Source organism: Rousettus aegyptiacus, unplaced genomic scaffold, assembly GCF_014176215.1.
Source record: "Rousettus aegyptiacus isolate mRouAeg1 unplaced genomic scaffold, mRouAeg1.p scaffold_m13_p_12, whole genome shotgun sequence".
NCBI classification, from domain to species: Eukaryota; Metazoa; Chordata; class Mammalia; order Chiroptera; family Pteropodidae; genus Rousettus; species Rousettus aegyptiacus.
This window is the reverse complement of record NW_023416287.1, coordinates 46,450,527-46,478,109: the sequence shown is the minus strand read 5'-3', so window position 1 is coordinate 46,478,109 and position 27,583 is coordinate 46,450,527. Positions and strand designations below refer to the sequence as shown.

The 27,583-nt window shown below is 40.1% G+C and overlaps 2 protein-coding genes and 2 pseudogenes across 5 annotated transcripts in view; all 4 read left to right on the top strand.

Moving 5' to 3' along the window:
- The window catches only part of GNAL (G protein subunit alpha L), a 153,389-nt gene that overhangs the window by 118,301 nt on the left and 7,505 nt on the right, over positions 1-27,583 (top strand). For all 4 annotated transcript variants that reach the window (XM_016119872.2, XM_016119875.2, XM_016119874.2 and 1 more), the window contains 6 exons: positions 21,295-21,349; positions 22,879-22,952; positions 23,521-23,579; positions 23,927-24,047; positions 25,696-25,826; positions 27,336-27,403. In XM_016119872.2, coding sequence (XP_015975358.2) covers positions 21,295-21,349; positions 22,879-22,952; positions 23,521-23,579; positions 23,927-24,047; positions 25,696-25,826; positions 27,336-27,403 — 508 coding nt within the window. The remainder of the gene's footprint in view (positions 1-21,294; positions 21,350-22,878; positions 22,953-23,520; positions 23,580-23,926; positions 24,048-25,695; positions 25,827-27,335; positions 27,404-27,583) is intronic.
- On the top strand, positions 1,657-1,775 carry LOC118610506 (annotated as a pseudogene).
- Positions 14,214-16,860, top strand: CHMP1B (charged multivesicular body protein 1B). Its single transcript, XM_016119892.2, has one exon. The coding sequence runs from the start codon at positions 14,335-14,337 to the stop codon at positions 14,932-14,934; it is 600 nt and encodes a 199-aa protein (XP_015975378.1). The 5' UTR covers positions 14,214-14,334; the 3' UTR covers positions 14,935-16,860.
- On the top strand, positions 26,658-26,776 carry LOC118610550 (annotated as a pseudogene).

The following is a 27,583-nucleotide window of genomic DNA, read 5'->3' as shown; positions in this document are numbered from 1 at the left end:
TGCATCTGAACCCCTCTCAGGACTGTGCCACTGGACACCTACTTCACAAATCCACACTAATAAGACTGGGAGACTTAAGAGCTTTGCTTAGTACATAGAAACAGACATGAAAAGGCAGCCGAAACAGGAATACAAAGAAGCAGAAGCCATGTGAGAGAACAGAACAGAGATCCAGATATAATGGAGTCAAGTAATCTAACAGATGCAGAGTGCAAAACACTGGTTATAAAGATGTTCAATGAACTTTTGGGAAGTGTATAGAACACCAACAAAGAGATAAAAAAAAACACATAAAAATAGAAATGGAAATTATAAACGGGAACCAGTCAGAAATGAAAAACACTTTATCTGAGATGAGAAGTATATTAAATGGAATAAACAAAGGAATAAACAAAGTAAATAAAGAAAAGGATCAAATGCCTTATCTAAAGGACAAGAAAGCCAAGGACCCGCAATTAGAATGGCAAGAGATAAGATGCCAAGACTATAAAAATAATTTAAGGAAGATATGGGACACTATTAAGGCTCCAAATATTCGTCTGATGGACGTAACTGAAGAAAATCGAGATGTTAAACAGCTGTTTTAAGAAATAATGATGGAAAACTTCCCTAACCTAGTGAAGGAAATGGACGTCGAACCCCATGAAGCTCAGAGAATTCCAAAAATCAGGGATCCAAAGAGGCCCACACCAAGACACATCATAATTAAAATTCCAAAGGTTAAATAAAAGAAAAAAATATTAAAAGCAGCAAGAGAAAAACAGATAGTTACTTATAAGGGAACACCCATAAGACTGGCAGCTGATTTCTCAAAAGAAACTATGCAGTACAGAAAGGCTTGGCAAAAAATATTCGACAGGATGAAGACCCAGGATCTACAACCAAGAATAATTTATCCAGCAAAGCTATCTTTTAGAGTTGAAAGACAGATAAAGAACTTCCCAGACAAAAATAAGCTAAAGGAATTTATCACCACCAAGCCAATATTACAGGAAATATTGGAGTGACTTCTTTAAGAAGAAAAACATATATCAAAAACAGGAATAAAGAATGGTAACATTACATTTCTATCAATAAGTACCTTAAATGGAAAAGAATTAAGTGCTCCAACTAAAAGATATAGTGGCTAAAAGGATAAGAAAACAAGACCCATACATATGAAAAGGAAGGGGATAGTAAAAGATATTGCTTTGATGGACCTAGAAGGTATTTAAGTCCGACAGAGAAAGATAAACACTGTATGATTTCACTTATATGTGGAATCTAAGGAATAAAAAGAACAACTAATCAAAAACAGACTCACAAATAGAGTGGACAATTTGGTGACAGACAGAGGAGTGAGGTTTGGGGGGCTGGGAGAATGGGGTGAAGGGTTAAAGAAGTGCAAATTAGTAGCTTATGGATGGTCACAGGGATGGGGATCATGACATAGGGAAAGCAGTTAGCATGAATACGTTGGCTAGGTGGAGGGTCAGGGGAGAGAGGGAGCCATTGGGGGGATCATTTTATGAACAATACAGATGTCTAACCAATGTACTGTGTACTTGAAACTAATTAAAATTTTAAAACATATTATATACAGATGATGTACTATAGAATTATACACTCAAAACTTATATAATTTTATTGACCAATATCACCCCAATAAATTTTTTAAACTACGGCCATGCCACCATGAATGCGCCCAATCTCATCTGATCTCGCAAACTAAGCAGGGTCCGGCCTGGTTAGTACTTGGATGGGACACCACCTAGAAAAACCAGGTGCTGTAGTTGTTAACAAAAAAATTTTTTAATTTTTAAAAATAAATGAAATAAGGAGGTAAATTAAAAAGTCTATTATCTCCATTTTACTGAGATGGAAACAAAAGCATCTAAGGTTACAGAACTATACCATGCTAGACTATTACTTGATTTATCCACAATTTCAAATTTTAAACCTAAAGATTTTAAAGACTATTGTAGGCTAAAAGTTCAACAAATATCATGGGAGCATCGAATGTGTATCAGGCACTGCCAGATGCTAACTTAGTTGAATCCTGGCTCTAAGCTTGTCATGGGGCACCCATTTTCCAGATCCTAAAGTCATTCTCATCAACTTTTCATTTGAGTTCCCCCCTACTGCAATTGGCTTGTTAGGTTTTAACTTAGACATCTTAATGAAATTAATTTGGAGACTACCGATCATTTGAATCTGCCTAATTTTAGGGTCTTTCTATTAGATAATAAGGGGGCAAGAAACAGAGAGACAGACTCCATTTATAAGTGATGAATGATTGCAGGATAGAAGTTAATATTTGGGGGGCTAAAAAAAATAATAGTTTTTCTTCCACCTTCCAGGTTCTTCTAGCTGGGCTAATAATTAAATTAACAGAGACGGATCAACAGGACAAAATCAAAATTTTATTATTTTCACACAAGAATTCACATAGTATGAAAATTCCAAAGACAATGAGGCAAATATGTTACATTTTGGACAAAGGAGAAAGGAAGATAATGGGGTCTTAGATTTTAAAGTGAAAATGGGCAATTTGCAGGTAAGTGAGGAAGAGTAGGACACACTTGGCAGGTATATTTTTGCTAGGCAACTCAGGAAACGATGGGACACCTCGGGCGGGGGAGCTAATCAACAGGCTCCTGCCTAGAGTGTTCCAGTTTAATACTAGGTGATAATGCTAAGGTTCCCCTCCTAGATCAGGTTTTACATTTGAATCTCTTAGACATGAAAGGGGGAAGGTCAAAATTTCTTTCTGAGTCTTTTGTTTCTTAATAACCAGCTTAAAATAAACACTCAAAAAGGCAGCTTTAGGGTGGCAAAACTTTGCTTCCCTTCAGTGCTCTTTACCCGATAAAGTGAACTGTCTACGTGCTTAAGTATGGTGACAATATAGGTACACTGCTGACAACATTCAGTAGAACACCTATAAAGCTTTAGATTTTGCATATTTTTATCTTTTTTAAACCAGTTCAAGAAAGAAACAGAAAAGCAAAAATGCTTATTCAAAACGTTATTCCCGTACTAAAAGTATATCTTTCTCTAACAAAAATTTTTATGGAAATTGGTGGGTAAAAAATGTTTTGTCTGTTTAGGGGACTTTTCAGGGGTGTTTATTTTTTCCAGCCTTATTAAGATATAATTGACCTATATCATTAGGTAATTTTATAAGAAGCTATTTCCATAGGATTTTGAATTGTTCTCCATGCATTGCCTGACACAGTAACATCTCATTAAATACTTGTTGAATAAATAACTAAATCTAATCAAGTTTTTAAGCTCTTCATTGTCTATGGGTTAGTATGCCGTTGTTGACTACTCACATGGAATTATTGTGTACCATTGTGCCTGGAACAATGCCTGGCACATAGGTGATCAAAATATATTTGTTAAATGAATGGGCTTTCGTATATAACTGTTCTTTTTCTTTCTCTACCATTCATAGTCCACCATTCTCAATGTACAAAATCAGTTTTTCTAAAGTTCAAATAAAGGCACAATAGCTGTTCATAGCAGCATTATTCAAAATAGCCAGAAACTGGAAACAATGCAAATGTCTATCATATACTAGAGAAACAAAATGTGGCCTGTCCATAAAATGGGATATTATTACTCACCTGTAAAAAGGAATGAGGTGCTGATACCTGCTACTATATAATCTCCTTTAGGTAGACTGTCCTACTGTCTGGGAGAAACCCAAACACTGTAGCAGTACATTACACAGTACTCCCCTCCTCCTAATAAACAAGGAGGATGTGTTCACGATATCAAGAAATGTAATTAAAGCTTTTAAAATAGGATTTAGGGAGTAAAAAATGCTACTCTTTGATAATGCATATTAAAGCCTTCAAAAAAGAAAAATCTTTCTTAAGGTAGTATGTCAGTGATTAGACTTGAATGTCATTCTTACACCTGTGAAACAAACATTTTAACTTCCACAGCTGAAAGTCTTTTTAAAAGAAAAGGTTAATTAGGCCAGAGCTAGCAAGAGAAAATGAAAAAAAAAAAAAAAAAAAAACCCAGGTCCTGGGGTGTGAAGTCTAATTACCAGCAGTGCCAAGTGGAAAAAGGCAAGCATGTCTACCATCCTGGAGATGCTGAGCATTTTTGTACATCAATTGGTGGGGGGAAATATGTAAGCCATTCTGAAAGAATTTACGTTGGCTATCGATTAAGGGGGTGGGAGAAGCTGAAGTTAGGCCAGTTCTGGGACAGGTGCAGAGGACAGGGAAAAAATGTTTGTTCCTGTGGATTAGCTGTGGGTAGTGGATGGGAAAGTTCTTGTGTAAACAAGAAGGGAAGGCTTGTGAGGTTTGATGGTGCCTGGCTATTCTCTTTTAGATAATGGCAGAAATAGCCACCTGGAAGTTAATCTGAAATTCCAGCATGCACTGGGGAATGTGAACAGTCTTGTTAGTTGGCCCTGCAGTTGTTAACTGATTAACCACTTTTGGTCTCTTCCTTCCACTCTATTTCTGCTGTAATTTAATTTTGGACATCTCAGAATTTTCTCTTTGTCATATGAAACTCCACTGATAACACAATAATTAGAATCCCTGATATCAACAAAAATCTACCTTTGAAATACAGGCTTTATTCTATTATTATATTAACTTAGGTCAATCTAAGCACAAATATAATTTGTTCGCTTATAGTTTTATTCATATGACAACGATTAAGTGTATAGTATGCCACCGTTTATTATTCTACTTCATATTAATGTGAATCCAGAGTGTTACACATGATTTCTGTGAAGAAGGAATGAAAGATTCTTATCAACTACCTGAGGCAGGTGGTAATCGTTAAGGAAAAAATCACCTTGCCGTGACTCTCTGCTGATATATGCAGTGACTAAATATGTCTTCTGAAACTGACAAGACTTAATAGATCATTTTTCCATCTCAGATATCTTCAAATAAGAAACTCAGCATGAGCTGAACGTAGATCAGAAGGTCCATTTCTCTCATTCCATTTCTGTCTCTGACACATGGTCTTAATGTAGGTAGGAGGCAAGAGAACTAAAATGTTAAATCAAGCTATATTCAGAGACTGAATATGCTGATCAGCCCTGCAGCTAGACCACAAGGAAACCTAGAGAACAAAGGAAGATTTCTGCTGGGATTGCTGACAACCCATTTCCCCACACCGTGAAAGGAAAACAGGAAAAATAGTCTTTAAGTGACTGCCCTACACAAAATGAAATCGTTCATTCCCTATGGCTCAAGCCATAAGGAACCTACAGAGTAAAGGCTGGGAACTGCCATCGGGCCTTTCAAACTGCAACTCTTCCCCTTCCCCTTCCTCCCTGTATGTTGGTCATGGGTAAACAAAGTCTTTAAACTGTAACTCATGGAACTAAAGACTGATATATGAACTGGATTCCCTGACACTCAGGACTTTTTTCCTTTGTCTAGGCTTTTTGTCTTTGCTTTTCCCCTTCTCTAATAAACTTTTGGTTCTAACTTTGGCATATGTTTGAATTCTTTCTTATGCGTAACCCTCTTCTCTCTCAGTGCAGAGCTTGAGTCTCCCCCCATTCAGGGAAATTTGCCCTGTCCTGCATCAGTGTGATCTAAACAAGTCAGTATTTTTGGTCTCTGAAAATAGAGCAGCTCACCGGGCACTCCCTCTCAGAGACCGTCTTGTACGGAAGTCCCCAAAGCTCCTTTCTCCCCGCCCTAAATCAGCCACATGCTTCTCATAGTTAACATCTTATAGTCAGCTCCCTTGTGAGGATGGGAAAACAGTGGGACCTGCTGGGAAATGACAGCTGTGACACGCAATGGTGGACAGCTACAGAAAGAGGAAACACCAGAATGCTTCCAATAACCAGGAACCGTGTTGAATGCTGTTTTGTGCCTGTTTTTTCAATTTTATTTCATGTAAATGACGTGGAAGAATTTGCAGTTTTGTACATTAGCCTAAGTTGAAATTTAATGAGCTTTGAATTCTTTTAACCCCTAAACTAAAAATACATTTTCTTTCTCCTGCAGTATGCTAAAATTTACTATTCAGTATTGTTTCAAAAATGTTAATCTTGGCTAGGATTAGTTATATTTAGGACATGTTAATTATGTCCCAAGGCAGCCTAGAATGGAAAAAAAAAAAATATCTACTAGAATGCTTCACTTGTCAAATTGATTAGGGAAGCTCAGCCAGCACCTCTATGCTCTAATTGTGGAGAGCCTTCCATGAGAAGAAATGCGAGGGGAAATAAATACCTCTGCTTTATGGAACATTATAAATGCATCCTGCCTTCCAATTACTTATCTACGCCCCCCCCCCCAAGTTATTCAATCCCGAGCCTTGAACTCAGTAAATATTTATGGAATACAGGCATGAGCTGGTAGTTTCTAGCCCAACTCTATCAAATATAATAGAACAAGAAGGCATGTTCATTATGTTTTAATTCAGATATCTTGTATCTGATTACTTAATTTAAAGCCATTTTAAAGTTAATATTTCTTTTTAAAATGTCTATCTTTGGCTTCCTTTAGTCCAGAGATGTTACTGGAGAGTGAGATTTTCCTCTTGACACTTTGTCCAGGCTCTTAATATCTTGAACAAAGAATTGAGCAAGATACCAAAGTACAACCGCAAAAGAATAGCTTTATTGGAAGGGAAAGCAAGGCGACAGTACACTTCCAAATGTGGAAACGGGGCCCAAGCAAGACAAGCCCACAAAGGCTCACAGGCTCAAAAGCCCAGTAACAAAGTCTTTGGGGGTTTTATCCCTACTTGCTGTGGGTGGTTACTTTTCTTACAGGAATGGGCTTTCTTGATTGACAACTAAGATGGACAGGAGTCAGTGACTCATCATTCGCTTTCTGTGCATGTTCATTCCCAGAATTCAGTCCATTGTAATGATATTAATGACTTTCAGGCATATGCATTATATTATAATGACCGTATAATGAGGCTCAAGTGAATTGAAGGTCGTTGTGGGCTTCATTGCGCATGTGCAAGTGACCGGCTGAAACTAGTGCCCAATTTTCTGTTTACTTGTTTCATTGTATGAGTTATTTTTAGCCCAAAAGTGCTTTCTGGATTGCTTAATTGTGGGCGGACTGGGACAGAGCCTTTCTAGAATAGAATGACCTCAGTGTTTTGCAGGTGGACCCAAAACCCCCTATGAACTTTCCTGTCTAACCGTTTTTTCTAAGAGCCATGAACCCCTTTTTATTTGTATGGATGTTGAGGGAGAGGAAGTCTTTTCTGTATCTGCTTCCTGCTGAGGGGGGTCGTAGTCCCTGCCTATTGGGGTTTCAGGGAGCTCTTTCCTTCTCCCTCTCAATCAGAACAGGATCTCGGGTATCCCACCGAAATGCCACCTCTGTCCCTAGACAAGGAAAAAAAGAAGATACAGACTTATTATTTAAATCATATATCTAGTTATGTCTCTATTATTGATTTGCCTATTAAGGTAGTAAAGGAAAACAGGCTTGGTTAATATGTTTCTTAAAGGAAAAAAACCCTCTTGGGTTAAAGGTCCCCTCCCCTCTCAGACTGTAAGGGCCTTGCCTGGCCTAAAGCCATTTCTGCCTACAATGGACCAAGAAGAATGCTGAGCTTCAGTGATCCTTATCATATAGACAGAGGAGCGGAATCACCGGTTTCAGGGTTATTATCTGAGTTTGAGGGAGAGGGCCTCTTCCCCAAAGAAAGGAGGAAAGAAAAAAACTTAACTGTATACTTAAAAAAGAAAAAAAAAAGTTCTGTAAGTACATTTTGCAAATGATGGCCCTGTCTTGGAAAACTGAATGCTGTAATAGCACATTATAGAAGTATAGAAGTAACCAGAATGCTTCAGCTTTGTTAGAGACTTTTCACATTATAAGTGTTAAATTATTTCCAGTAAGATTCATTGAGTTATTATAGTTGATTTCTAATACCATTTTGGTTCCTAACTAAAGATACCAACTTAAACTCACAAAATGTTATATTTTGGCTCAAAACGAAACTGCAGCTCTTTCTTGACCAAAAGAAATTTCCAGGCTTAGCTTTGCATGGGCATTAATGGCCAGCGACTCCTTCCTTTATGTATATTGTGTAGGATAAACTAGAATTTGAAAAACTTTAAATTGTTCTCAGAATATGCAGTTGTTAGGACTCATACTCTCTATTCTATGACCTTGGGTATTTTAAATCACTTGACTTCCTTAAGTTTAATTTAACTACAACATGATGCACATAAAAGATGAGTCTTATGGCAGATCAAATCCAGCATTAAGGATTTGAGTGTGTCAGTGACACACCCTATTCCCAGGAGCAGCAATTAAAAACACAAAGGCTGTTCCCCTCCACTGGCATCTCCTAGAACTCAATCTAATGTGGCCCTGGGGGAGCTCACAATTTGTAACCATCTGCTTCCATTACACACAGAAGTTGCTCCAAGAGGAGGATTTTAATATGCAACAAAATATACTGGCTAGTGTGCACATTAACTATTTTTTAACTTAGGAGTTGTAAGTTTTTAAAATGTCATGTGAGAACAGCCAGCTTCCAGTTTCCTGCAGAGGGTCGCAGACGCGGCCTGGCTGACTAAGGCAGTGTGTAGTCCTGTCCTGGGCCAGGTTCATAGTCATGAAATCACTCTCCATCAGACTGATGTCTGCAGGATGACCTATTAATTTCCCAGTAGATAGCCAGGCAGCTGTTACACATTGTAATGTGCTTCAAAGTAGGCTTTTCTTTAAAAGAAAAAAGAGGGCGTATAATAAAGATTTCTGTGACGAATGCGAATCATGACTGAAAAAAAGAATGCATGGCATCTTTCAAAAACCATAAAATATTTCAGGTCATTGTTCTCCTTCCATAGTTCTTCAGTTTGTGCTTATATTTTTTCTCTCCCTTTGCAGCAGGAGCTCTACCAAAGGAGTAGATTTTCTTACTGCAAAATATTCTGTAAATGGAGGAGTAATATATGCTGGCCACTAGTAATAATATAGAAATACAATCTGCTTTCCCTGTTTTGCTGAATCTACTCCACGTGTTCCCCGTGAGATTTGCAAACGTCCATTACAAACTGCTGGGGCAAAAAGGCAATTTATATACTACATTTTTTCTCTTAGTAAACTTTAGAATGAATCTATACAGATCGTTTCAGGGATTTTTTTTTTTAATTTAATAGTTTGAACAGCCTTCTCTGATGCTAAAACCTAATAAAGACATTACCACCAGACTATTAGATTATAGGCCCTCCTTTTCCATTGTTATAAATGAGGAAACTGAGGCCTGAGAAAAGAGCCGGCCCCGTCTGGGTCACACAAATAATCACACAGCTTTGCCCAGGACAGACCAGAGCCCTGGCCTGACGCCATGGCAGGCCACACTGCGTGCCTCTCCCTGCTGTTTTTGTGCTGCTTCCTTTGTTGGGAAAGCCCCAAAATCAAAATCATCTTAAAATAAGAGTGAACTAAAGAGAACGTGGAGTTATTTTTTAACAAAACCGAACTGGAAAATTAATATTTAGAGACTACTTTTAAAATAATAATAATTACTTCCATTGATTTTTCTAAATCCACATTGTTCTTTAAGGCAAGGAGGACTGGAAGGACTGTGGAGCCCCCTGCTGTGAACAGCTAGGCCAGGGCGGTCATTACTTAATTTAGCACAAAAAAAATCCTGGACTGTCTAGGGGTATTTAGATTTAATTTCAGCCTACCATCAAATTGGTCAGTCGTTCAGTGCAGAGAAGGAGCAACAGAATTCTTACGTCAGTACCGTAGTAGATGCCCAATTAGACCATCAGGACAAAGGGAAGGTAGGATTGGCCTAACAATATCCACTCCCACCAACACCATGAGGACTATTAACCCAGATACTTACCAACCCTTATATTGTTGTGGCCACCAGCCCCCAAAAGACACATGGACCACCAGAACGCAGTGAGTGAGTTATAGGAAACACTCTTTATTCAGCCAGCTGGGTCTGCCAGGGGTACACAGACCCCAAATTAACCAGCCCTGAAATGTAGAGGTACAGGGGTTTTAAGCCCAAAATCTCATTCTTCATTCTGTCTAAACACAAAGGGCTATCTTTCTTCTATTCATTACCTGTCAACTCACAGGTCAGGTGCATAAGCGGGGGTACAGAAGCAGAAAGCTTATTGTTAGAATGTTATGTTCCTATGGGTGACAGCCTATGTTCCCATGGACACAGCCAAGCAGTAATTTTCCTGCAAGTAATAAATTTCTAGCAGTCATTTTTCAGCCATTACAACATGGAGCAGTGCAGACCTCTCCTCACATGCTGCTTCTCCATTTCCTTCTAACTTTTTCTCATTTTCCTTTCTAAATCTTGACATGTTAACATAATCTGAGGGACAATAACTTTGCAATTTCCCAAGATTTGAGAAGTCCCATCGATTTAAATAATAGCTGCATTCCTAAGTAAAAAGGTGATATAGAGAAAAAATATATATAATATACCCAGTAATATATGTAATGTATTTTGGAAAGTTCGCCAAGTAGAGATATACATATGCAAAGCCATTTCCTTTGACTGTATTTATACCTTCAATAGGAATTTATTGAGCATCTGTGTGTCCCAGAGATTGATTGGTACCAGGTACGAGGTTGTGAACCAAAATGTCACTATAAAAAGATCTAAAAGACAGACTGCTACTGAACAAATCAACATAGATATACACATAGATACAACTTGTGGTAAGTGAGAAGTTTAGAAAAAGAATTCAAGGTACAACATTTCAATACCACTAGAAACCTACCTATGAGAATCCAAGAATACTTTAACACAAATGATAACATTATTTTTCATATTCATTTCTTTCCTTTTTATTTTAGTGTTTTTAGATTTAGCAAATGATTCTTTTCCAGTGAAATCAAGCCACAGATCCTGCTTAAATATCTCAAGTTTAACCTTTTGTATTGGTTCAAAGGAAAGAAAAGAAATAGGCCATATGTGCGAAATTATAGCAAATTTTTCCCCATTTTATGATAAAAATAATTAACTGATGCAAAGTTATATAATTTGTATTCTAACAGTATATGGCATTTCCCATTTCTTTCTAAAAGTGGGTATTATAGTTTCTGCCAGTATCCCTGTTGAAAATGGTATCAAAAAATAAAAATAATAATTAACTGGTTTGATTTTGATTCCTGGCTTTCTAGAATGTCTGCACGTTAATCAAAATTTTCTTATGGTCCCTAAATTAAACTTTGTACTTTGGCTATGAGTGTCAGAAGGCAGCAGTGTTACTGCAGAAGTTCTGACTGTTCCAGTGACTGTAGACTGTATATTCTTTTTTATACCATGAATTGTATCCAGAAGGTTCTCATGAGCAACCAGAATTGTTGAAGGACCAAAGTCTCCTTTGATAATCTTTCAGAAACCCAAAATAATCTCTTGTTTATTAGATACATGAAAAGAAAGCATACTAATTTGAACACAACCTGAAGGTTTTCACCGTCAATGGAATATAAATAATGGGAAAACTTGGAGAGGAGATATAGCTATAGAGAAGGGGGTCATCCAGGACTATTCCTTAGTCTGAGTTGAAAAACAAGATGAATGGAGGTACCATTTAGCAAGTAAGGGTTAGCAGATTGGCGGGGAAGGACTGGGTGTTCAGTAAATTGGAGGAGCTGCCAAACAGTCTTGCACCCTGAATTTTCTAGTGTCAGGAGACAGTTGGGTATTTTAGAGCTCAGAAGAAAACTTGGTCTAGAAATGCAAAAGTGAGAGTCGTTGGTATAGATCACATTGAACACAGTGGGGGATGGCTAAGGATGTTATGGAAGAAAGAAAACGACAAGGGGCCTAAGGAATGTACCTAAGGAGGGGCAGCCTTCTTCTCTGCCTTCTAATCTGCTCTGAAAATATAGCTCCTGGAACTCCACATCATTCTCTAGACAGTCTGACCAGCTTACAGAGCAGATCCGCCATCATTCAATGAATGTAGCTTCAGTGGATGTTGACTTAACAACCTTACTTAGGTCATATTAACCTTGCGGTCAATGCAGCTTCTCAATCTTCTCAGGACAGTTGGTAAATCTTTTAATCCAGAGGTGGATTTATTCTTGTTAACTTATTGGATTCCCCATTGTTTTATTACTGGTCCCTGCTCTATCTGCGGAATCCTATTTCTAACATTCCACAGATGGATTGTCACAGGCTTAGCTCTCTTAGCTTCAGTTTCCTTACCCATAAGGGGAGGTGTTAATAGTGTCTATCTCATAAAGTTTGTGAGGATGAGATAAGTTAATTCATATGAAGGGCCCAGAACAATGCCTGGCACATCATTGCTTATGAAGATAATGTTGTCATTATCTTCATTGTCTATCAAAGTTTCTCATAATTATATTGCAAACGCTTTCACCGAATTCGAATGTCATTAAGCAAACTATAGAACATGGTTAAGGAACTGGTTTGCTAACTGCAAGGAAAGCCAGGGACCCAAAAGAAAAAGAGGGTAGGATGAGAGTAAGGAGAGAAGGGGGTGCAGGTCCTCTTGCCCCTACTTTAAACAGATTTCTTTTCTTTATTCGTTTTTTTTTTTTTAATATTCTGTTTCTAGAAATGTCACATGTGAAGAAAGGGTTCTACTTTAGGGGAGAGAAAAGTAATATTGGCTAAGCTGCTAACTAGGGTAATGTCCTAGCCTCTGCCAACCACAATTCAGTTCAGCAAAGCCTTATTGTATGTAGTACCTACTATGTGAAAAGCACATGAGAGAAAAAGAATAAGCTTCTCTGCTTCCACTTGGTTCATAATATAATTAAGTGATTTGTCTCCATAGACTCCGTGCCAAGAGGTCTGCCCTGTGTGCTATGGCAGAAGTGTAGGGTACAGTGGCACCACAGAGGAGGAAGGTCCTGGGAGGACTCATGGAGAAGGTGTTTTTTGTGGAGGGGCAATAGGCAAAGATGAATGGAGTGGAAGCCCAGGCAGCAGGGACAGTGTACATAGAGGGAAGAGCATCAATTCTCATTTTCCACACTGATCAAATGACACAAATGATGCTCAACTTCCAAGCTTCGTTCTGGTTTAACTGGCATATAGGGGAGAGAAAGAATCGGGAGTTTGGGGACCTACTCTGCCATAGAGCAGTTCAGCGTTTCTGCCTAGGTTTTGGAACAATAGAGTAAGGTAATAAGAGTTGCGATTTAGAAAAATTCACGTGATATCAGAACAACTTTAATTTTGTGGTTCAAGACCCTTCCTTGGCTAGTTATCACAGGAGGCCCAAAGGGATGATGAGATTCTGGATTAAAATGATCTCTAAACAGAATTAGTGCTTAGTAATCATTTTCAACCTAGCTCATTAGGGCAGGTTGGATCTTCTTACATTTTATTGTTGTATCTGAAGAATCTAAAAGAAAAAAGCTTCTGCACACATTGCTGCTATCCGAAAGCCCGTATTTTTAAAGGGTGTAATACATAGTGACAGTTTTGATATATGCAAGTGGGTGTGCATCCCAATACTTCACCATTCTCTGCCAGCATAATTTAAAATGACAATTTAGCATGTCAAACTTAAGCGTGAGTGAAGTTCCTTGGATATTTATAAAACATCAAATGGATAGAATCATGTCAGCAAATGATGGGAATTTTTTATTACTAAATCACAGGATTTGGGGGTGATAGTTGCTGAACTTCCAGCCATGATATTAATGTGCTGATCCACGGTTTTGAAGGCATTTTCACCCATCGGTGAAAGGTTATCACGGGACTCCCGTCTAAATTGTAATCAAAGACTGAGACGTAGGACAATGATGCAACTTTTGTTTTTTAATGTATTAACAATCCATGGTTTCGGGTTCCCCTGAGAAAATGGAAGTTACCCATGCAAATAACGAAAGCTTTAGTCTGCTGACTTAGTTGACTCCTGTTTTTTAAACCCCTGCCCAGAAACCTTAAGGTTTGCCAAGTATGGAGTTTGGGTATTTTCAGGTGCAGATCTAGACACATCCTGTACGTTTCAGTAGATATTCGCCTAAGAAAGTGTGTGTGTAGACACGAATTTTTGTGTCTACTAATGCTTAAATACTTTAAAAAACGAGCGGAACTCAGTGAAGAGAGCGAGCGCCGCGGTCAGTCGGGGCAACGCCCGGCGTGACCAGCCAGGTGCTCCGGATCCCGCCCCAGCGGGCCTCCAGGGACATCCCCTGGCGCCTTCCGCCCCTCTCCGCTCCTGGGCCGTGCGTCCCGCGGGCCCCGCCTCCCGGCGCCGGACTCTGACGTCACCGTCTGCGCCGCGCGGCAGAAACAGGAAGTGCAACCAAAACAAAGGAGCGGCAGCCGGGAGCGGACCTCCTTTCTGCCTCCCATCGGCGTACCTGTGGGCCTCGGCCGCCGACTCCGACGAGCCGTCTGACCATGTCCAACATGGAGAAACACCTATTCAACCTAAAGTTCGCGGCCAAAGAACTGAGCAGGAGCGCCAAAAAATGCGACAAGGAGGAAAAGGCCGAAAAGGCCAAAATTAAAAAGGCCATTCAGAAGGGCAACATGGAAGTTGCGAGGATACACGCTGAAAATGCCATTCGCCAGAAGAACCAGGCGGTGAATTTCTTGAGAATGAGTGCGCGGGTCGATGCGGTGGCTGCCAGAGTCCAGACGGCGGTGACGATGGGCAAGGTGACTAAGTCAATGGCCGGGGTGGTTAAATCCATGGATGCGACGTTAAAAACCATGAATCTGGAAAAGATCTCTGCCTTGATGGACAAATTTGAGCACCAGTTTGAGACGCTGGACGTCCAAACGCAGCAAATGGAAGACACGATGAGCAGCACAACGACGCTGACCACTCCCCAGAACCAAGTGGATATGCTGCTCCAGGAAATGGCAGACGAGGCCGGCCTAGACCTCAACATGGAGCTGCCGCAGGGGCAGACCGGCTCCGTGGGTACCAGCGTGGCCTCGGCGGAGCAGGATGAGCTATCCCAGAGACTCGCCCGCCTGCGAGATCAAGTGTGACGACGGAACCCACCCTGAGGTTTCGTGGCTGTAGCCACATTCTAAAAAGCTCTCTGTATTAGAGCGATACTGTATACACTAGAAACTTTGAAAATGCCAGAATGCTGAAATTCTCTTAAAATGCTTCTACCTTTGGTTTTACAGTGCCCTCACTTACATTAAGAAATTCCAGGCTTTCTCCACTCGTAACTGGATTTTAAAGTTCTGTATAGCTTGTGATGATGTGTATTTTTATAGCTACCTTTTAACAGGACTAGTTAATTTGGTGTATATGAATCTCAAAATTTTACTTCCCGTGTATTCAGTTTTCTGCCCAGATCAGCAAAATCCAAGAGTGTTTTTTTTTAATATAGTGTAATTGATAATATGTGAAATTGACACGTGCATAAGAATTAGAGGGGAATGATTACTTTGATTACAGGACTAGCAACTCCTCGTTCAACTTATTTAATAGTGCTTTTTCTGTGTATCCTTTTTTTCCCATCAAAAGGAGACTACAGTTGACTATTAATCTGTCCTCATAACTTACACTAAAATTACAATATGACATTCTTGCATAATACCCTTTTACTGTTTATGTAAATCCTGTAATTTTTTTGTGCGGTAGTTGTCTTATACCTGGAAAAAATGCCACATAACTTCCATTTATTATAAGGAAAAATTATTCAATTATGTTTTTATTTACTGAAGTTTTTTTTAAGACTTAAGGTTTAACATGACAGTTTCTTTCACATGAAGTTCTCTAACACATTTCTAGTTATTTTCCTATTTCAACACTTAGACTTCTTATAAAGTATGTTAATTAGCATGGCATTCATATTACTCACTCTAACATTGCCAAAGAACCTGTGATTGTTTTGAGACAACCCTGGGACTGTGTATGTGGGTTTTATTTTGACTTTAATCAAAATTAGAAATAAAATTAGAACAGCATTTTACGTTCTATTTATTTGCATTTCTTATTTTGTTCTCAAAATAACCCTTTAAAAACCTTGGAAATACAAGTTAGAATGTTTTACTAACTATGCAAATAATTTATACATGCAGCCAGCTGGGACTCCTGGGAAGAATAATTCAGGATTGGACAGCAGGCTTGCCCCTTAAGGCTAGAACTCAGATGTGCTGCCTTCCATCTTCCTGGAATGGCAGTGTGTATTTTCTGGCTGAAAAGTAAAGCCTGTAGCAACCCACCACTTTCTCATAGCCTCAAAACATGGAAAACATCGGTTTGCTTTTGCTGGCAAGTATGTTGATCTAAGTGAAATATTTATGAATATGTTAAATTATCCCTCTCCACTGGAAGACTTCTCTATAAGAGAATTCCCCTGTTTCAGAAAATAATTATAGGGATTTCCAGGCCCTTTGAAAGATTCATAACCAAGTATTCATTATAACATGTTTTCCAGTGTAAATGGAAAAGGGAAAAAAAACATGCATGCAGATGAGAGCTGATCCTACGTTTAAGTGTCTTTACATCTGACCAGATGCTCTGAAGTCTGTAAGGGACACCTGTCAATTGTCTGCCCCACATATTTCTAGAACTTGCCCCTTTTGATGTCTCCTCTCATCCACATGGTTGCACAGAGGCAGCTGCGTGAGTACAGCATGAGTCGTGACCCCTCTTTAGACGGGGAAAAAAAATTAAAATACAGCTTAGTGTTGAACCCTTTGGTAAATTAAAGACCCTTTTATAATGCAGATATTCCCAACAATATTAATATATTTTGTGAGATTAAACAATACTTGTATAAGCTTGAACTTTCTTAAAATGTTCATTTCAAACTATATGAATGTATGTTTTTAGGAACCATAAATATTATTTTCAAAAGCATATTAGACCTATGAATTATTTCATCATTTTTGCAATAGATAAAATGCTGAAATGTAAGCCATGGAAGTTTGTCAAATAAATCGTTTTAAACTGAATGTCCCTGAAGATGAGTTTGCATTGTGTTTAAAAAGCTGTTTAGGAAAAAGAATTCGGAGTAGATTTGGTTCCGAAAGCATGGTATTTTTTTAAAACTCACCACCTGAATTGGTTAGATTACCATGGAATTTTCATGGAAGCCCTAACTATTCTTTACTGTAATAGTTTCTTCATGCCGACAAGATTCTTTTTCATATTGAAACTTCCTGAAGGGAAAGAGAGATAGAATTTACAAAAGGATCCAATTCAAACATACCAAGTAAATAGTCAATCTTCCGTGCAACTACTAGTAGAGTTTCTACTCCCCCCGCCCCCTCCCCCTTCCCGCCTTCAAATGGACAAGTTCTAACACGGCTTTAGAATAAACTTTTAGAGATCAGGCAGATCGTGAATGGTTTAAACTTTTAGAGATCAGGCAGTTCGTGAATGATTTGGAGGCCAGATTAAAAGTGTGGACTTTACCCTGAGGAAAGAAGCAGGAGTGTGAGTCATCAGAAACTATATTGTACAGATGAAAAAAAAAAATTAGAGCCAAGGTAAAGTAGGATGGCAATAAAAATAGAGAGGAAACTGCACAGTGCTTTTCAAACTCTGCTGTGCACATGAGTCTGCTTTACCTGGAGATATGGTTCAGCTGCACATCCTGATTTCCAGGTCTGCCCGTGCTGCTGCTGCAGCTGGGCTGAGGATGGCCTTTTAAGTAGCATGGATCTAACCCTGCTGCACATAGAACCTGGTCCTTTGTCATTGTATAGGTCATCTTTCCCTCCACAAGATTTGTATATCATGAAATAAATTTCAATAATGCATAGAAAACTTTTTTACTTGCCTCGATAGAGTTCCAGCTTGCTACATTTTTCACAAAAGAGATAATTTTAAATATATTTTAATTAGTTGGTACTTTTCTCAGATCCAATTGTTTAAAGGCACTTAACAGAATAATTTTCATCATTTCATGATCCCTTCCTTGTCCCTTTTCATGATCAACTCCATGGCCCTAAGAATTCTGTGACTTGAGTTATTTTAGTGGGGGAGAAGACAGCAGATAAGAAACAATGAATTGCCATTTTGTGCCAGTATCATCAAACAGAAGGAAGATCTAAATGATGAGAATAAAAATGCAGCTGCTAACATGAATATCCTCAGCGGTAGCAGGAAATAATAAAAATCAAAGTAAATTGCTTTTCTAACTTTTTTTTACAGTGTCCATAATGAGGGTGTTTTTCTACAGTGGTAATTGGGTATTGTCTTGCAACTCTGTATCTAGTGTGAGTGAATGGTCTATAAGGGAGATTCTTCAATCTGGTTAATATTTTGGCTTAACAGGCAGAGGCATATTTAAGAAGACAACGTTACTTTAAAATGTCCTGTGAAATTCTGCGTATGATTTGAGAGACCCTTTAAACTCATCTCTCTATATATTATCTTAGGAGCCCCGATTTGAAGTACTTCTACAACATGCTGGGGAATATGTGGATTGAATCAAAAATTTAGGCAGAAGGCCGGCAGAAATACACTACTATAGATTTTTATTTTATTCCTTTATTCATTAGAGAGCCTTTCAAAGAAAAAGGGAACACATTCACATTAGTGGGGAATTTTCTCATTTTATTTTCATTGCACAAACTTGAAATCCATGAACTCAGAACACCTTTCAACATCAGTAACATTGCAGAAGATGCTTTGGAAATGTTCATTGATGCTTTTCAGGTCTCACTTAGATGGTTAAATGTCAGAGCTGGAATGAACTTTGAGTATCCATCCTGGAGACTTGGGATGGGAAAAGAACTTGACATCTTTGCCTCTGTCATCAGCATCTCTGAACCACTTATTTTTAACAGCATTCAGGAAGGTACTCCCACCACTTTTTTTGGAAGACACTCTTTAATCACATCTATCAGGAACTTATGATATTTTTTAACCACATTCCATTGTTTCCATTTATACTAGTTATTACCATCTGAATAAATTCACCCACCTCCCTCTACCCTATCTGCATCCTGATAAGAAATTGGTTGCTTCCTAAATTCTAACTATAGCCAAAATCTTCATATTTAATTTTCAGTTCTTTCCAGCCCTTTTAATCAAAGACAATTGGTTTCTGTGTCACATGTCAGTATTTTATGTCTCCTGCCAAGAGGACAGTTCATTTCTGAATCAAATTATCATAGCCCCCAGAAGGGTGGGGAGTAGCCTATCTCCACCCCCAGAGACCTGCCTGGTTGTCTGCATTAATGCCCAGAACTCCCTTTCCAGGAGCAGAAACCTCTTTCACTTCAGCACAGAGTCTTTTGGCTCCATTCCTGCTAGATGGTCAGGGACTCAGTGTATACTTCGGAGGCGCTCTCCACTCCACCAAATTCAAGGCCAGCAAAGACTGAGCCAAACTGCAATTGTGGATTTCAAACCAGGCCTCCAGCAAAGGCAGGGCACTCCCCGCCCATGGCAGTCTCCTGTGGCATTTCCAAGGTTTTTTGTACTCTGTCCAGACCCCTTCTCAGGTATCAGCTCGGCATCTTGGGCCAATTCACCCACCTTCTGATATGCACGCAGCAGCACCCACTAGGGCACACAACACCTGCTCCAGAGAGGTCAAGAATGTTCAGGGACCCTTTGGCCTCTCAGTGGCCCTGCCATCTGGCCATACCTCTGCAGTCTTCCAGGAACGGTTGACTTTCTCTGACAACTGCCACAGCAAGCAGCACAATTACAGATACCACCCTCCACAACTTCCTTCCCCTTGGGTGGGACTGGCCCTGTCTTCCAGTGGAAATGACCTCATTCCCAATGCTGCCTCTTCCTACATTCTGCTGGTGGCTTACCTGCCAGGGGATGGCCTCTTGTTGTCGCTCTAAGGTAGGCCTTGGTTCTGGAGCAGTGGGGCCTTGTGCCAAATCAAGGGTAAATACATGGAGGGCTGCAAAAATGTCATCCTAGCACCAGGCCATCATCTCTGGCTATTGGGACTGTCATTAGCTTTAATAGAAAGGAGTGAAGATAGTCAAGGAAATTAAGTGGTCTTACTGAGTCTTCAGCCTCCCTCTTCCTGATGCTGAAAGCATGTCAAAGGGCCTAGAGTGCGGGCTGGTCGGGAGAGTGGGTAGGGATGGAAAGTGATACCTCCTTGGGGTATACAAAATGCCCCCAAGCACATGGGCTTAGAGGAGGGCCTGATCGATCCATTGCTTTACTTCAAATACCTAGTGATGAAACCAAAACCTTCTAGGGTTGGATAGGCACGGAAGCCAGGCGTGTCCCTCTAGTCTAGCTCACATTCACTGTCCCCCGTGCAGGAGCCTCACCCTGGGCACTTGGACACCCACAGCCAGGAGCGCATGGACTGCTGAGGCCCCCCTTTCCCTCCTCAAATGTTCTCCTGGCCTTCTAAAGCCCCTGCTGCCCCCTCTTGCTCTGGAAGTGGTCCTTTGCTCACCAGTTAACTAGTTCCATCTCTTCCTATGTTTTGAAAATCTCTGTGGTATCCTTTGTTGACTGGGCCTCTCAGCCACCTGCTTGATTACTTCCTCCAGCTTCGGGAAGAAGAAGAGAGCAGACATTAATTCATTGGACAAATATTCAGAGGCAAGGCCTATGTGAGATGCTAGGGGCACCTGAGCCAACCAGATAAAGTCCTGCCCTTGGGGGGCTCGCATTTTGGAGAAAGAAACAGATAATGAACAGATTAGCAAATGTAAAACATATCAGGCTATGTTAAGTGCTTTGTAGAAAAATAAAGCAAGGTTGGCATGGAGATGGGCATGGGTGCTATTTTAGATGAGATGTACAGGGCAGCCTCTCTGTAGGGACAAAGAGCACCTGGCTGCAGGACTCCTTGTTTCTGTGTCTCCTTCCACGGGCAGGTGCAGTGTGATTTCCTTTCCCTCCACTTCTCACTGCCTCTATTCGTGCAACGTATCGTACTGCCAGGACCTCATACACCTATGAGGCTACGACCTCTGCCAGGTGTGTACATCACGTTAAACCTGCTCACATGCACATATATTCACACATGACTTCTGGATTTTATTCAGAATGTATTACCCTAAGGGAACAGCTCTGGCCTCCAGTTTTATATTAACTTTGCAGCATGGCCTTCCACTACTAGCTTAGCCTTGGAAGAAGGCCTGTGTCTCTTCCCAATTTCTGAATGGCCCCTCACCTGCAACCCTATGGCAGTTGACAAGAGGGAAGGCAGAGGTAAAAACAAACAAACAAACAAAAAACAAAAACAGAAAAACAAAAACAAAGCAGTCATAGCCCCTCAATTAGGAATGCTATGCTATCTGAACAGGTACATGTGCAGGAAAGAAAATGGGAACTTCCCTCAGCCTCTGTCCTCCTGTGCCTGTGTGTGTGACTGCCCCATACGTCACCCCACAGCCCAGGAGAAAGTCATCGGAGAACATTCTGAGCACTGCTGGCTTTCTTTTCAGCTTCCTGGAAAGAATTGACAGTGTCAGCTTGGTGGACTACACCCCGACAGACCAGGTATGTGAAGTTAGAGCTGTGGCCACCCATGGGAAACTTGTGAGGTTAGAGAAATTGCCACTATTATTCAATGATTACTGTAAATGGATTAAGGAAAAAATTCTTAAAAAACTACTTCTTTCAAATTGTTTGTTCTATTCCCACATGCACAAGTAGTGTGTTACCATGCCCTGTCAGTTGGCTCATGGATTTAGCTCTCTAAAACTTGCTTGATTTCTAAATTCCCGATATTGAAATAATTTTATCTGTGGAATAGGACTAAGCAATTTCCATTCCTCTTGGAGCTGTCAACAGAAAACTAAATCTTTACTTCCCCAGCTTCATAAACCCTGCCCATTTTGCTTTTGGCCCTAGTCTGGGTAATAAACAACAGCACACTTTCCAAGTGTGACCCTGCGTGTCGCCTATGGATTAAGTTGGAGAAAAGTGTCCCATTGCACATTTGTAAATAGCAAGAGAGGGACATTCTGTGACCCCCCAAAACTTTAACACTTGGGCAGAGACTTAGAGAACCTTGAATTGCTCAGTTTAGGAGCCTTCCAGATGCCTCTAGATCTAGTGAATTCCAAGAAAGTTAGTGAGGCTCTATTCAAACCAGAGGAGCTCTAGTCAAACCACCTCTCCATCATTCCCCAGTGTCTGTGTGCCTAGAGGGCCCTGGCTGTGGGCCCCTCCTGGACCCTCTCTCTTCTCTGACCCTTCTGGAGGGCTGAACTCTCTCTCCCTGGAAGTCCATCTCTCTCCGAGGCTTACTCCTAGAGCTCAAAATCATCTGACAGAGCAGTGGAGGCTTCTTAGTCTTGAGTCAATCCCTCGAGGCTATCCTAAACACTTCTCCTCAGGCTAAGAGGGGAGGACAGCCTCCCTGCTTCTGGAATGACTGCAGTGTCTGTTTCATTAACATCATAATGGATCTGTGATCAGAAAAAAATGACAGTCAGCTTTGTAAAACTATGGCTTTCTCTTCCCCTCCAGACCTCATCATCTTTTATCTTAGAGAGGATAGAAGTATGCAGAGATGAGAGAGGAAATCTAAAATCAACTAGCATCCAGTCCAAAAATATCCAAGATCCGTGAATGTTGAGTTACACTTCTTTTGATTTCTTGCCCAAATAGCTCTGAACCCACTGCAGAAAGCTCTCCAGTCTATCAGGAGAGCACTGGCAGTGTCTCCCCAGAACACTAAGCATGTGATTTGGTTGTCAAGAGCATGATAGTCAGTGGGCTACATTCGTCAGTAATTTTTAAAAAGTTCTAAAGAAAATAAAAGCACAGCTATTATGTCTCTAAGACCAAACCACGACATTAACTGTAACTTTCTCAGAGGGTATGAGGTAGGGGATGAGACAGAACGCATTTGCCTAAGTTTTTAATTACCATGTTATTCTAATTAACACCCCGGGCCCTTGAGATGCTTTTGTAATGGAAGAAATTGCTATTTGAAAAACTCAATTATTACAGTTGCATCCAGGGCTTTCCTTATGAAAGGGAACAATGATATCACGTTGTTTTTCTCTTCTTGCCCTCAGGACCTTCTCAGATGCAGAGTTCTGACATCAGGGATTTTTGAGACCCGATTCCAAGTGGACAAAGTAAACTTTCAGTAAGTGTGCTGTTGAGAGCAGACCTGCCATGGGGGTGTGGGCAGGAAGCTCTCCTTGCTGCCCGCTGGGGCTCTACTGGGTGTGGGGCCTAGAGACCTGGCTACCACCCACAGCCCTGGGGTTTCAGGGAGTGGAATCTCAAAAATGCATCATCATTCTTTTGAATAAGTAAATATAGACTGTGTGGTCCTGACATACAGGCAGTAAAGTTTAGGGAAGGGAGGAATCCAAGACCTGAGATACCTGGAAGGGTGAAAAAGATCTGAGGCATTGGGGTAGCTAGAAACTACATCCAGAAATTCAGCCAGAGGGATGCACTGAGCAGGCTGCCCTGAGAAGTGCGCCCCCAGCCGTCTGATGACCTCGGGGCAAGGGCTGTGACCAGAGAGATGACCAAGTGTGCATGCCCTGGCTGGGCGACCTGGTACAGAACCTGGGCTGGGCCCCAGCTGTGTGCTGAGGTCCCACAGGAAGCAGGACAGGCCAGGCAGCAACAGAGAAAAACACAGAAGCCCCTGTTGTGTCCTTGCACCCCCAAATAATTGTCGTTCTGTTGTTCTTCCACAGCATGTTTGATGTCGGTGGCCAGAGGGATGAGAGAAGGAAATGGATCCAGTGCTTTAATGGTGATTTCTGTGTTCTCTCAAGAATATGGGATGAATTCTCGCACTCATTTCTACTACTATGTTTAAATAGCTTTGAATGATATCATCTATAAAATGCCATAAGTATGAACCTCATAAATAAGGAATTTAAGCATCCCGAATTTCCATTTATCATTCACTAATATGAGTAGACTCCTGGTCAGGTGCATTACTGAACAACCAGTTATACACACAGTGCTGATTCAAGTCATTCTTACAATCACAGAATGAAAACTTCCCTGGAAATGGATAGACATTGGATGTGTACTTTATCATAACCCCACAATGACCATTGGTCTAACTAACTTTTTCTCTCTTCTCCCACTAAGACGTCACCGCTATCATTTACGTCGCAGCTTGCAGCAGCTACAACATGGTGATTCGGGAAGATAACAACACCAACCGGCTGAGAGAGTCCCTGGACCTTTTCGAAAGCATTTGGAACAACAGGTTAAAAAAATAATAAATAAATAAATCACTGGATTGCCAATTTTATTGTATTAAAAATACCACTCAGCTCACTTTTATTTTTATTCTCCAGATACATTTTTTCCTTACCAATAAATCCAAAACCATAAGAAGTATCTCTTTTGGTACATCTCATGTATCGACGGACTTAACATGGGGACTATTCCTTAACAGAACTCTAGTAGTGCTTTGTTAAGAAAATTTAAATCTCTGAAAGCCTAAGGGTATACCTAGGGTTCAAATTTGATTTTGTTTTGTTTTCAAAATTTAGAAAGTACAATTTTAAACATTCACATTTAACTAGATGGTCCCTAAGATCACCTAGATTTAAGCACAGCATAATTATGTTTGAAACTGCTAGTACTACACAGGGGCAGAACTGTAAATACATGCACACACACACACACACACACACACACACACACACACCCCACACACGATATAAATATATGTACACATATAGTTAAAAGTCAAAGTTTCTTCTAAAGAAATATCACCAAGGAGGATGAAAATGTAGCTGACATTGCAAAAGGTTTGGGTTATCAGAAAAGTATTTCTCTACAAAGTGTCCAGCAACTGCTCTCAGTTCTATAGTATTAAGACAGATAATGGGAAAGAAAGGGTCAGGAAATACTGGCTTTACAGAGGAATACATTGGAGTCATTAAAAACATACATATACACACATGTACAACCACATGGGAAAATGACTACAATATTGTTCAATGAAAAGGCAGATTTAAAAAGACTATTAAGTTATTTTTATAGATATGATAAATGTGTGAGGGAAGGGAAAAAAGGAAGTAAAAACATAAAAATTCTAATAGTAATTGTCTCTGGGTGTAATTACATTTTATTTTTTCTATATATTAATTTTTCTAATAAAAATTCATTTTTATAAGGACTGTGTCTTTTATAAGTAGAAGAAACCATAAGGCTATTTCCATTTGTGGGGAAAATATTGTGTTTGTAGTTCGCAGTAAGATTCCTGTGCACTAATTACCAGCTTGATTCTTTTGACATAGTGGAATTTCCAAAGGCTTTGCTGATGTGCACATTGAACTTGTGTTAAACCAGTTCTCAGAATTTATTTGATGAAACAGAGAGAGAACTTCCTATTCTGCACTTTCACTATACCTGAGCCCCTCTCCCTTAGCTTGCCATGTCCAGTGCAGTGATCTGGATTTACATCTGATTCATATCCTGTTACACAGCTGGAGAACTTCAGACCTGTTCAGAGCTGGCAGGAGAACCAGGCCAGCTACAAACTATGTTCTGTGTGATTAGCTCTTGTTGTTAACACTTTAACATCTAGTTTTCTGACCCTTTATTAGTAAATTACACCACCAAATTCCAAGTGTATTTATTACCTAAGCAAACCTTAGCTTTACTACCAGTAAATCTATACCTCAGTGAAGATGAGTTACAAAGTGCTAAATCAACAACCTATGTTTATCATAAGAATGCCTACCTGGCAGGTGGAGGGGGAGACTGAGGTATTGGTATATCAAATAATGCTAAATATTGTCAAGAAATTGGCAATGTTGTCCTTTTCACTGAATTCCTCCTATGTTAGATGTTCTTTCCCATATACTGGATGTGAAATTTGTATGTTTATTTCTCCTTTTCAGGTGGTTACGGACTATTTCTATCATCTTGTTCTTGAACAAACAAGATATGCTAGCAGAAAAAGTCTTGGCGGGAAAATCAAAAATTGAAGATTATTTTCCGGAATATGCAAATTATACAGTTCCCGAAGATGGTAAGATTTCAAAACAAGTTTCTCCCAATTAAGGAAAAGACTTAATTATTCTTTCAATAGCCCTGTAACTATAATTCAAACAATTCTGATAAATCTAGGGAATTCAGGTAGTTTAAATCAATCCTCTCTACTACTGCCCCATCCTAAAGTACTATTGTATTAAAATGTCCTATGTAAGATTCCATTTGATTATAATTTGGTTTTCCATTCAAACTGTGCATTTAGAGAAAGGGCAGTTTGAGGTGCAAATACATAATTAGTTGGGGTAAGTTCTGCCTCAGGGTGCCTCAGCTGGGTCTGTTGTGAACTGGGCTCATGTCGGCCCTTTACACTGACCTTCACACTGAACCCTCAACAGTAAGTCTATAAGGGAGCTTTTGTTATTTTCACATTTTCCCAAGGAAAGTGAAGCTGAGAGAAGTGAAGTCACTTTTTCAAGGTCACTCAGGTGGAGCCTGCGAGGACAAGGCAGCCTTTGAACCCTTTTCTCCAGAGCCTGTACTTTCAGCCACCGTGTTTACCTCTCTGTCTCCAGCAATATCTTTGGCTACAATGGTGATTGCCTTTAGGGTGGCCAACCATCTGTGGGGATTCCTGGGACATGGGACTCTGTGCTAAAGCCAGGAAGATCCCATTTGGGCAAACCCAGAAGAGGAGGTAATCCCAATTCCAATTGCTGCTCTTCGGTTTTGAGTAGACACTGGGCCACCAGAGTCTTATAGAATGGATTTCTTTATAGCAAAATAACACCACTTCTTAAATTTGAATCCCAAACTCTATAAAGCAGAATAAAAGAGACTTCCTAGAAACTTTAGTTAAGAAGAGAATCCAGTCTATGGCCATGCCACCCTGAACAAGCCCAATCCCATCTGATCTCGGAAGCTAAGCAGGGTCGGGCCTGGTTAGTACTTGGATGGGAGACCACCCAGAAAGACCAGGAGTAAAAAATAAAAATTAAAAAGAAAATAAAGAAAAGGGATTGTTAGCTAACAAGGTCCTTGCAAAGGTCAACCGAAGGCTGCCTCGCCTAAAAAAAAAAAAAAAAAGGAAGAAGAAGAGAATTCGTAGTCCTTTGTGCACTAACCTCAGCCGTCTGAGGTATGCTTCCCAAGGCTGAGGTAGCTAGGCTGCCCGAGGGAAATCCTCGGAGCGCCACTTGTGTCGCCCTCTCTGCTGCTGCATTACCGGTCTCCCAGCAACCAAGTCTTCTTTAACTTTCCCCGTCACCAGTGCCCCCATCCCCTCACCGTATCCCGTCAATGCTCAAGCTCTGCAGAGCTTACCTCCAAAATGTCCACTACAGCATGGAAAAAGAAAAAGAAAAGTTTTATCAGAGCTCTGTTAAAATTAAAATGATTTGGGAGAAGAAAAGAAAAATGAAAGTGACATTTTTAGCTTTTGGCTTTGCCATACTGAATTTAGAGTCTAACTCTGTAATTCGTTTTATGCTTTCCATAGAGTTATATCTCTGTTTCACATTACTTAAAAATCTATTTGTAATTCCTACAGCAACACCAGATGCGGGAGAAGATCCCAAAGTCACAAGAGCGAAGTTCTTTATCCGGGATCTGTTTTTGGTAAGCAATTTTTTAAACCTTTGTTTTCCTACCACCTTAGAGTTATATTGTTCTTTGCAACTTTCAAGTTACTTACCCTATCATAATCTCATTCACTCGCCCCTCAAATTATGAGAGACAAGAGAAGGTATTGTTACTTCATCCCACAGCTTGAGCACTCTGAGGTTCAGAGAGGTTAGT